Source organism: Elgaria multicarinata, chromosome 1 (assembly GCF_023053635.1).
Source record: "Elgaria multicarinata webbii isolate HBS135686 ecotype San Diego chromosome 1, rElgMul1.1.pri, whole genome shotgun sequence".
Taxonomy (NCBI): domain Eukaryota; kingdom Metazoa; phylum Chordata; class Lepidosauria; order Squamata; family Anguidae; genus Elgaria; species Elgaria multicarinata.
In genome coordinates this window covers 108,237,304-108,249,541 of record NC_086171.1, presented here as the reverse complement: position 1 = coordinate 108,249,541, position 12,238 = coordinate 108,237,304, and the positions used below count along the sequence as shown (strand labels likewise).

Sequence of the window (12,238 nt, the reverse complement as noted above, 5' to 3'; positions counted from 1 at the left end):
GTTACGTAGACCCTGGATTCTAGTATTGTGGGAGAGGGAGAAAATTATCTCCCTAAACACATTCTCCAAACCATGCATAATTTTGTACACCTCTATCAGGTCTACCCTTAGCCTCCTTTTTCTGAAAGCTACATCCCAGCTATTATAACCTACCTCACAGGGGAGATGCTCGAACCCCTTGATCATTTTAGTTGCCCTGTTCTGCACTTTATCTAGCTCTGTAATATCTTTTTTTAGGTGTGGTGACTAGAACTGTACACATATTCTAAGTGTGGCTGCACCATAGATTTGTATAAAGGCAGTATGATATTGGCAGTCTTATTCTCAATTTCTTTTCTAATAATGCCTAACATGGAATTTGCCTTTGTTACAGCTGCTGCACACTGGGTTGACATTTTCATCAAGCTGTCCACAACAACCCCAAGATCTCTTTCTTCGTCAGTCACTGTTAGCTCAGATCCCATCAGGTTATACTTGAAATTGGGGTTTTTTGCCCCAATGTGCATCACCTTACACTTGCTTACATTAAACCGCATCTGCCATGGATACCCACTCTCCCAGCTTAGAGAGATCCTTTCGGAGCGCCGCAGAATCCCTTTTTCATGATGCAATATAAACCCAAAGTACTACGTATAGGAGAACCTTCACTTGCAAAAACACTTACACAAGGCCTCTTTTGTAATGCAGAAAAGGGATGTTTCAGCAGTTTTGTGGGGAAGCTCCCGTATGTACCTCTTCATTAATTTGACATAGAAAAGAATTTTCTGCTTATAAAGAACAGAGCAACAATGACCTCACACAAAGGTGAGGCTGCTGAAACACACATAAAACATTACAAAACAAATGCTTTCTTTGCTTTCTCTGAAAAGGCATTCCACTCTTGGTGGTATTAAAAACAAGATACCCAAGTTATTTCTTTTAAACTCCAAACTCTCTTCGGTAGCAGCTTGTTTTTATCCATTATCAAATAGCTCAGATAGCCTTTGGAGAATTCCCACTTATATCTCTGTTTTGTTAATAAAGCAAGTGAGTCTGCAAAAACTATCATCACTTGGAGACCTTTCCACAGGGAAAAATATTTTTGGATACCATGTACAAAAATATTTTAAAAAATATTTTACTCAGTCTTTAAAAAAGCCATGTCAGATTTTTTTTCACATGCTCCAGTATCCAGGCCATCTTATTCATGTGAAACAGCTGCTTTTCTTGAACAAGTGGTTCACACAATGGCCCCATTCAGAAGACACCTTAAACCATTAGCCACAGTGGTTAAGCCAGAAAGCCAGGCCGTGTTCAGAAGACACCTTAAACCACGGCTTTAACCATAGTGAATAAAGCAAAAAGGCCTTATTCGTCATGGTTAAAGCCATGGTTTAAGGTGTCTTCTGAACAGGGCCTGACTTTCTGGCTTAACCACCATAAGGCTCTGTAACCTGGCTATGGTCTTTTCTGTCAAGAGCCATATTCCCTCAGGGGTAATCTGTCAGTGGTGACATGCTGGAGGCGGGCATAGCCAGAACTAAAAACGGGCAGGGCCTCTCCCTTTCCTCTTCTTCTTCTTCCTCCCCACCTGGTGGCCTGCTGGGGGAGGAACAGATCACCAAACTGATTGCTTGCAGAGGGCCTTGAAGTAGGCCCTCTGCAAGGACCTGATTGCTTGCAGTAGGCCGAGACCCACGTGAAATTAGGCTGAGGGACACAGGTTGCCCGTCCCTGCACTTGGAACGTCTCCTGCACAAGCCACATTCCTTACACATGATAGAGTTGTACAAAATTATGCATGGTGTAGCGAATGCGTATAAGGGGACATTTTTCTCCCTCTTCCAAAATACTAGAACCCGGGTCATCCCAGGAAGCTGAACGGTGGGAGATTCAGGACAGATAAAAGGAAGGCCTTCTTCACACAGCACATAGTTAAACTATGGAATTCAACCACAAGATGTGATGGCCACCAATTTGGATGGCTTGAAAAAGGGGTTGGATAAATTCCTGGAGGAGGAGGCTATCTATGGCTACTAGTCCTGATGTCTATGTGCTATCTCAGTATTAGAGGCAGTAAGTCTATAGACACCAGTGGCTGATGAACATGGGCGGGAGGGTGTTGTTGCACCCATGTCCTGCTTGTGGGTCCCTGGTCAACAGCTGGTTTGGCCCTGGGTGAACAGATGGACCCTTAGTCTGATCCAGCATGGCTCTTCTCACATTCTTTACTTGAGAATGTACAAGCCTCATTGAAATGAATGGGTCCTAAACAAAAAAATGACTATGTGGATTATGACCCGCAGATATCTTTTTGTACACAATGTTTTCTCCCAGAGTTCTTGTGCATTCTTTACATTGAAAACCTAGGAAAACACTGAATCTTTCTCTCACCGAAGACACTGACGGCAGTTGTTTTGTTGTTTGTCCCTGCCACATTGTTCGCCATGCAGGTGTAGTCTCCAGCATCCTGTAGCCGAACCCTTTCAAGATGAAGACTCCCATCACTACGAACGCTGATATAGGGAGTTTGGACCACCTGAGGCAGAGTAAGGGTGGGAAAAGCAGATAAGACTCAGGCCATAGCTAGACCTAAGGTTTATCCCTGGATCGTCCAGGGGTCAAACCTATTCATCTAGGTGACACACAGGGGATCCAGTGCTCAGGCAGGGGCGAACCCTGGATGATCCCAGGATAAACATCGAACATCGGGGCCTGCTCCTGCTGGACTCTTCCCCCCCCCCCCCACAGGGCAAACTGCCATCTTGGCCCTGTGAGGAAGAAGAAGGACCGAGGGGACAGGAGCAGGCAGAAGTAACATTGAACATCGGGGCCTGCTCCTGCTGGACTCTTCCCCCCCCCCCACAGGGCAAACTGCCATCTTGGCCCTGTGGGGAAGAAGAAGGACCGAGGGGACAGGAGCAGACAGAAGTAACATCGGGGCCTGCTCCTGCTGGACTCTCTCTCTCTCTCTCTTTCTTTCTCTCTCCTCCCTCCCTCCCTCCTTGACTCCTTTTCCTTGTGTGTCATGTCTTTATTAGATTGTAAGCCTGAGGGCAGGGACTGTCTTTTTTCCTAAGTGTAAGCCGCTCCGAGAGCCTTTTTTGGCTGAGGAGCGGCGTATAAGTATGATAAATAAATAAATAAATAAATAAACCTTAGGTCTAGCTGTGGCCTTATTTCTTGTCTACATTTAGCATGGGAATCAACAGCCAGGATTGTGTATACTGTGGCGTTTACACAAATAACACCAGTTTTGCACCAAGCTAACCCAATTTCTATACCAGAAACATCTCTATTGCATGCTTTTGTTTTTGCTAGTGATGGGGAGAGGCAAAAGGCCTTGTAAGGTGTAGAACCCTTTGACCATCAACTGCCTTCTGCCTTTTTAACCAAGCATTGCTCCCACACTTTCAAGCACGCCACATCCTTGCAACCATAAAGCCAAACTAGATGTGATGTTCCATTTATCTTTGTGTTTACCTTTATTGCTTCACAATAATGCTTTTGCCATGTTAACAACTCAGACTGAACACTAACCCTATTTCTTAGGCAAAGGGGGTTTATAACAAGTCAGTCAGTATGTAGAAACAGTGAGCTGGTCAGAGATACAAGTTCTCCAGAAGAAGAATTGCATGTGGAATGAAATGTTATGCAGGCACAGCCCTTTTGCCTTCTCTAAACAGTATCCCTGAGTGTGGTCTGGTAAAAGGAATCATCTCATTGACTCTCTAACTTTTATTCTCAGGGACAGAGACAACAGCAACATTCTATAATATCAAGGCACAGCATGGAACCTCAACGTGGGATGAAAATGAAAGATCTAAGCTGTTCCAAACACCTTTTCCTTCTCCTGTATTTTGCAATGGAATCCCCTGTGAGCTTTTCCTTGGAGTGCAGAATTTGTCACCTACTTAGTAACTAGAGGAGGCTAAGTCATGCTTTCCAATGGGATTAACACCTCTCTCTGAGAAAAAATGGAGAGGAGGTGGAAAGAATTATGCAACTAATGTTACACTAATGTTACGCATAGGCAAGAAAAGAAAAGCAGCTAGATAAGCTAACAAAAAAGCCAATGCTCCCAAATTCTGTACACCTGTGGAGGTAGAGCCAATGTTCTTCGTAACCCCTGAGGAGAAACAAATAGGCAGTACTTAATTCTCAAGAAAACCTGGCAACTTTCCTCTCATTCCATCCCAGGGCACAGTTTTAAATAAGCTTTTGAGAATGTGACAGATACAGTTTAGCGGGAAACTCCAGCAATAGCTGCAGTTGGATACCAAAACTTATTTTAGGCCTTCTAGGCCTATTTTCTCTTCACCATATTGCTTTCTGATCCCTGTTCTTCTAAGTCCTTTTCTTTTTAGTTCGGCTAAGATTACATCTATTATCTTATGTCCCCACTCATTGTCTCCAGATATTCATACAATCCAGACTTCCTATTCTTTAAGGAGAGCTTCAAGATAAGTTCATTTTCATCTGCTTTCTGCAGTTAATGAAGCATTTAAATTTTGCCCTTTCTGCTTCTGTTGTCCTTTTTTATCCTGCTTCCTCTTTTCTTTTCTTCATGTGTCAGCTTACAAGTAGTGATGTCACTGAATTTCAGGGGGTTAAAAATCATGCATTCATAAAAGGAAGCACTTCTTTACACAGTGCATAGTTAAACTATGGAATTCACTACCACGAGATGTTGTGATGGCCACCAACTTGGATGGCTTTAAAAGGGGTTGGATAAATTCCTGGAGGAGAAGTCTATCAATGGCTACTAGCCCTGAGGGTTATGTGCTACCTCCAGTATCCGAGGCAGTAAGCCTGTTGCACCAGTTGCTGGAAAGTTGTTTGGGCACCACCTTGAGCTATTGTGATATTATTATTTGATCTTCATATATGATCAAATATGATCACATATGATCACTTCATACTATAGCAGTTCCTTGTCAAACTAAAAAAAACCAGTCCTCCTTGGTGGAGCCTTTGGCCCTCTCTACAATTATCTATTTTAGAACATGTATAGTTCTATAAGTCCACATATACTAGAGGAAGGATTGTCAAGAGTCTTAAGTTGGTTTTAACACTTCAATAGTGCTTTACTGATATTTGTGTTTTTGTGAACCTCCCAGAGAGCTTCAGCTATTGGGCGGTATAGAAATGTAATAAATAAATAAATAAATAAATAAATGTATTGTAAATATATATATTATACAAGAGTGTATGTTTACTTTACCACTGAAGAAGTGCATGAGTGCATTAACATGCCATCACAGGGGAAAAACAATTTAAAACATGCTGTTTCTACATGCACAATTATTGATTGATTGATTGATTGATTGCATTTCTATACCGCCCAATAGCCGAAGCTTTACACAATGGTTTACTTGGAAGGGGGGGAATCCAATGGAGGCAAATTGCTGGTTTGCCTAATCTGAAATTAATTAGAAATTATCCCTATAACATTGGGTTTGGGCAGAAGGAAAGCAGAGTGAACCCACAAAAGGCTAATGAAACAGACTAATGAAGAAATCTGCTCATCTATAGTTCAAACTGGTGCAAATGTGGAACAGTGGATTCATGCACATAAAGTTGAACCTGAGGCCTAGTTCACACATGCACATTATGCATATCACTTGGTGTCTGCAACATCAAATAGAAATGTGCGTGTATGGGTGAGTGATCACAAATCACTCAGATCACAAATCACCCAGAGATAGAACTAAGGTACAAAATCAGATAAAAGCATACATTCAGCAGCAAATTGTAAAATGTTAAGTCATCAAGTGATATAAATGTATGTGTGAATTGGCGCCAAGTAATTTCAGGCAGGGGCAGAATGGATGTCATTAGTTCAAGGGAAAACTCCCACTGCAAAGACACCCTAAGCCTTTGTTATTCAACATGATCTCTTACTTGACATTTGTAAAAGTGTGATTTGTATCCTGCCTTCCCCCTCTGAGAGCTCAGAGTGGCATTTATGGAGTTCTCCCATTTTATCCTCAAAAGAACTCTTGGGTTGGGAATAAGCAAACCACTAACAACCCAGAATTCCCAATTCACACACAATGCCAAACAACCCAGGGACAGCACATCCCTGAGTTGTTTAACCACTTGCTCTTCCAGTAGGAGCAATTGGTGGTGGGACTCAGTATGTTTGCTCATTCCCAGTTATTCATGACAACGCTGGGTTTTTAAAATCCTGGGTGGGTGTTGCATCCAAGCCAGGTCAGTATCTTGCCCAGGGTCACCTAGCAGTTTCCTTCACTGAGTGGGAAAGTGAACTGAGGCCCCATAGTTCAAGCGCAACCCTATAGGTTATATCACATATATATGCAGTTATTACAATGTTATGCCTTTCAAGGTTGCTTCTCCACTGAAGTAAGCAGAAAACTATATAAGAAAATCAAACATTCTCTTACCACCATACTATTTTTAATCCACTTTCGCTCTGGGATAGGGTTCCCTGCCAGCAACACACATGACAAAGTAAGCTGCTGACCTTCAATTACATTCGCTGCTGCTGGGCTCATTCCAATTAGAGGTGAAACTGTATCAAAGAGAAAGAAAGGAAAGGAAAGGAAACCATAAAACATAATTGTTCATGTTCCCATGAAACTGCAAAGAGAATGCTCAACTATAGGAACGTAAGAGCGGTGCTGGATCAGACCAAAGGCTGTCCAGTCCAACATTCTGTTCCCACAGTGGCAGCTGCCTGTGAGGAACCCACAAGCAGGACATGAAGCCAAGAGCAATATCACACAACCCTCTTGTGTTTTCCAGCAACTGGTTGTTTATTTATTTATTTATTTGATTTGATTTATTCACTGCCTTTCTACCTCACTCCCCCCCCCAAATAGTACTCAAAGCAGCTTACAAAAACAACAACAATTTAAAATAGATTTAAAAAATGAAACATGTTAAATTGCAATAAAAGCATAAGATTTGCAGAATAAAAACAGCACCCAACCCATAGTTCCTCTTACAGGCCAAAGTCCTTCTTGAAGGACAGCAGAGAGGAGGCAAACCTAGCCTCCCTTGGGAGCGAGTTCCACAGCCTGGGAGCAGCCACCAAAAAAGCTCCATCTCGCATCACCACCAAACATGCCTCTGCTAGTGGTGGTCTCAAAAGAAAAGCCTCTACAAAAGATTTTAAGGACCATATGAGAGAAGGCGATCTTTTGGGTAACCTGGTCCCAAGTCATATAGAGCTTTATAGGTCATAACCTACACTTTGAATTTTGCCCGGAAACAGATGAGTAGCCAAAGAGCCAAACAGATGAGTAGCCGAGGGAGTTGTGGGCCCTGGACAACAGCCTGGCTGCAGTGTTCTCGACCAGCTGAACCGTTTCTGAACCGTTTTCAAAGGTAGCCCCACATAGAGCAAATTCCTGGCCACCAGTGAGTCCTGGGCATCTATATTCAGAGCCAAGTCCAAGAGTACACCCAAATTGGGAACCTGAGTCTTCATGAGGTGTGTAACCCCATCCTGCACAGGTTGAATCCCTATTCCCTGATATGCAACACTTTGTTTGCCCTTATCCAGTCCATAACTGACATCAGGCACTGATTTAGAACCAGAACAGCTTCCTCAGACTTAGATGGAAAGGGAAGATAGAGTTGGGTGTCATCAGCATACTGGTGGCACTAAACCCACAAAGGCATACTGAGAGGCATACTGCTATAATAAAGGCAGAGTTTCTACCAACAGTTTAAAACAATCTGGTACACAGCACTTATCTGAGAATTAGTTCATTTTATGAGAAATCATTCTGGATTATACACAAATTTTATGTACGTAACTTACTTAAATAATGAATTGCAGGATAATATATTCATTGCACTGTGTTTTGATTTCTGCCATTTTTGTTTTAAAGATTATTAACAAAAAGAATGCTCAACAATATATACAATTACTTAGCATGACATAATTTAATATTTTTAATCTTTATACCATATTTATAATATTTATAATATTTGTACTTTTAAAATGTTTTATATAGGTTATATTTGAATTGAAAGGTTTTTTTATGTTTTTAGTTTCAAACAAATGTGTTTTAACACTAGGCAGGAGAGAAATCTAATTAACTAACTAAGTGTGACACAATTTTTTGTTCTGCTTTCCCAATGACTTATCAACTAAGAAGTAAAATCCGATATGGATTTAACACAAATGAGGATTCTGAACTCAGGATTATTATCGTGTATTGTTCTTCAACCCAGTATATGCAGAAGGCTCATGGGAAAACTCTGCTTGTGTTCTGGATGCAATATTGGGGCTAGAGTGAAGTCAAGCAAGCCAACCATTACAAATCCCACAATATCAGTTAATTACCAAGTCCTGTCACTGTAAGCGTAGCTGGCCGTGAGACAATCTTCCCAAACTGGTTTTCAGCTTCACAGATATAGGTCCCCTCATCAGTAACCCATAAATCTAAAATTAGATAAAGTTTTTAAAAAACAAACAAAATGAAACAGGGTTAGCACTTTAAAAAGCCCCAAAGATTCTCATATACAAATGTGAGCAGTGCAAATATATATATATATATTCCCCCTGACTAACATTTTTTTAACCAAAAGAAACAAGATTATCACTAAAAAGAAAAACCCTAAAAATTCCCATAAACAAAAATGATCAGTGCAAATATGTAATTCCCCTTGACTATCATTTTACCATGTAAAATCCAACTAATTCTAAATATAAATCACATCCTTTTAATGACTTGCCATTAAAAGCAGGCACATTCCATCAGACACTACATCTGAGCACCTTCCATTCAGGTCAATGAGACTTACTTAACATTTTGAAATTAATTGAGGTTGCAGAACAGAGACACTTGGTGGTTTGATCCAACTTATAAACGTATGTGTTGTGTGTGAGTGTGCACATCCAAGCATACACTGTAAGCAATGTATGACCAAAAAAACCAAGCTAGCAATAAAACATTTTAGTTCCCACTGACAACAACAGGCAAAGGGAATGCAACAGAGGACCTTTGAGGTGGAGCAAAACTCCCCCCCCCCGCCACGGTAACACCAGGGACAGGATGGGGCATGTTTTGTACAGACCACTCAACCTATGACTTTCAACTGAAGGCCATTTCTTTTCTCAGAAGCAAGTCAATGGCTCAGTTCCATGTTTTTCAACAGTGGTTTTAGAACTCCACGGTGGAGTTTTTACACCACCATTGAGAAATATGTTGTCTGGCAGGAAAACTCCACCTCACAGTGGTTTTTTTTTTGGGGGGGGGGGGGGAAACACACCCTGCTGAATATCCACACTATACAGAGGAGAGTTCCTGCACTACTGTTGTGTGGAGGGCTCCGTGGAGTTTCCCATTATGCTGAGTTGACTTTTCCCACTGGCTACAGAGTTCCCTGGCAAGAGCAGCAAAGGGAGCGAGTGCCGCTCTAGGAGAGCCACCAGGATTGCTGTTTTGCAGCAATGGCTGATGGGATACCATCAGGAGGAGCGGGGAGGAGAGAGGGCGAAGAAACTGTCAAACAAATGTCACAATGGATTTTACTCAACTCCACGGTAGCCCACAGCTGCACAATGGTGGAATTAGAACACGTTGTGTTCTACTCAACTCTACCGTTGAGTAGAGTTTTCACGCTGTGTTGACTAACATGTTGTCTGAACTGAGCCAATGTTTCCCATGACTTCTAAAGGAGAAAGTAAAAATAGAATCCATCATTCTGATGGGCACTTCGTTAGCATAGTATCAAGACAGCTTCCCATGTTCATGATTTTAAGTCACAAGCATTTTGCTAAAAATCACTCCTTCCTATAGCTGAAGTTGTAATGTGGGAAGGTTTTCTACATCTGTTTTCCAAGGATGTTGCAAGCTATGCCAAACACTTCCTGGCTTCTGAATATACCAGCACATGTTCTCTTGAACAGATGTGTAGAAACATTTCCTATTTTATGGTCTTCGACATAAATATGATTGCAGGAGCACTCCTTTGTCTTTAAACTGCAGCATGCAAAGTTGGCCTACATCCAATAATATGGTATTGTGCATTATATTTTCTCTCTTGCATTCTATATTTACAAGGCTTTGTCTACCTACTGTTAATAGAAAGGGCGCCTGTTCTGAGTTGACTGATGGAACTAATTGCAAAATGTCTTGAAAAAAGTGGGGCGCCATCCAGCCGTTGCCACTTCACCTTTGGTTCTGGGTAACCCTGAACATAGCATGGCATTGTCACGTTTGAGCCAATATCCATAGATTCATCACTAGGCTCTTGTGTGAAAACTGGAGGAGCTGTGAAAGATGTAGAGAGAAGGACAAAATCAGGGAATCAGTAAGAGTAATACGACATTTAGTATTTCTTTTGCAATGCCAGAAGAGGGACTCAAGATAATTTATTTATTTATTATGTTTGTATCCTGTGCTGTTTCATTTTGCCCAAGATGGTTTACATGGACCTCCCCGTCTCCATTTTATCCTATCAACAACCCTGTGAGGTAGGTTAGGCTGAGAATCAATGAGTGAGTTTCACGACCCAGTGGAGACTAGAATCTGAATCTCCCGAGTCCTAGCGCAATATTCTAACCACTACACCACACTGGCTCTCAGTTTTATATCTTGTAACAGCCAAGTGCTGGGTTCTTGATTCAGTGTGATGCTGTTAATGGAACGGTGATGGACAGGAAAGGCCTGGGTTCAAAACATTGCTCAGCCATAAACTTGTTGGATGGTTTTTGATAAGCAAGACACTAGCTCTCAGCCTCATACCTGTATCTGTAAAACAGGAACAATAGTTACCTACCTCCAAGGGGTGGGGGTGAGGGGGAACTGAAGGATAAACAATTGATTTAGAGTTCTTCTAACATTGAAATTACTATATAAAAGAGACATAAAGGAGTAAACCTGGCCCATAAACTTTCATGTAAAGCGCCTCACTTCATTTGATTCCAGGACGTATTAAGAAATTAGATTTAACCAAGCTGCTTTCAGGTATGGCTGTACATAGCCTGTTCCCTCCTTCCCCGATACAAATTCCATACTGAGAATGGCAAGGAACCAAAGGCCATGTATACATTGGGGGTTTTCAGGCATCCCTCTGCTATTCATTGCATCTCGCAAAAGAGGTCAGAGGACCCCCTGGAACAGAATTCAATACGGCACAGGGGATGCAGCTGGAAAAGAAAATCAGGAACCACCACTTACCCAATTACGGGGAACCGCTTTCCCTGTGCACACAAATCTCTTTAGATTCCAGACAATGGGTTATTATAGTAATCAACAAAATGCATGTGTTTATCTTATACAAGCTTGCGCAATTTGCATGCTTCATTCTGAAGCCATTATGCTTACAGCCAACATCCAGAGTGATTTTGCCAGATGCGCTTCCTGCAATATTGGTTGCAATGCACATATAGTCACCAGCATCCAAATCTTGCGTTTCCTCAATCTTCAGAAGGCCACGATGAAAGTCAATAATAAGAAATTCTGAAGCCCTCAACTCTAAGTCACCTAGAACCAGGCAAAAAGTAATGACAATGAGTAGTTAATTTTTAAAAAAAAAAAAACCTCAAACCCATTTCAGTGAATTGACTAGCTTTTTCATTTCTTTTTGAGACAACACAATGGTACTATTTCATTATAAACTTCCAGATGATTCTAAGGGCTGCCAATTTGTTGAGAACAAGGAGTGGTGCAAACAGTGGATGCTGTTCCATGAGATATTTGCAACAATACTACCTCTGTAGTGTTTACTACAGGATTTACCTCAGCAATTACAACATTTGAATTTGGGCCAAACTACACAGTCGATAGAAGAGGAAGTTTAAATAGATTTGCTTCTCACTAAGGGCCTTGCTAGACAGCAGGTTAACCCGGTGCGAGGCCTGGGCTAGTCCCCGTGCGTCCAAATGACGCACAGAGGATCCTGGGCTCAGGCAGGGCTCAAACTGCCCTGGCCCTGGGCAAACCGGCACCACTTTTGGCCTGGTTTTTCCCATGGCTCAGCCCGAGACTGTGGGCATGTAGACGGGTCCGTCGCTTTTCCCAGCTACCACATTTACACGCAAGTAGCCAGGAAAAGCGACGGATGGGCCGCAGCGCTCTCGCCACTGCCAATGTCCCCCGCCTCCGATGCCCGGCGCTGCCATGTCCCCGGCCTGTGACATGGCGCCGGGGGATATGGCAGCACCGGGCATCACAGGCTGGGAACATGGCAGTGCCGGGCAATGGAGGCTGGGGACATTGGCGACAGCGGATAACAGTGGCTGGGTGGCTGGGGACATCGGTGATGGCAGGAA

General features: G+C 42.3%; 1 protein-coding gene across 1 annotated transcript in view; it reads right to left on the bottom strand.

The window, feature by feature from the left end:
• Positions 1-12,238, bottom strand: part of HMCN1 (hemicentin 1) — a 291,005-nt gene that overhangs the window by 177,464 nt on the left and 101,303 nt on the right. The window contains exons 15-19 of the mRNA XM_063134738.1: positions 11,292-11,450; positions 10,041-10,235; positions 8,303-8,401; positions 6,390-6,517; positions 2,374-2,518 (exon numbers count right to left, since the gene is read on the bottom strand). Of these exons, the coding sequence (XP_062990808.1) occupies positions 2,374-2,518; positions 6,390-6,517; positions 8,303-8,401; positions 10,041-10,235; positions 11,292-11,450 (726 nt within the window). The remainder of the gene's footprint in view (positions 1-2,373; positions 2,519-6,389; positions 6,518-8,302; positions 8,402-10,040; positions 10,236-11,291; positions 11,451-12,238) is intronic.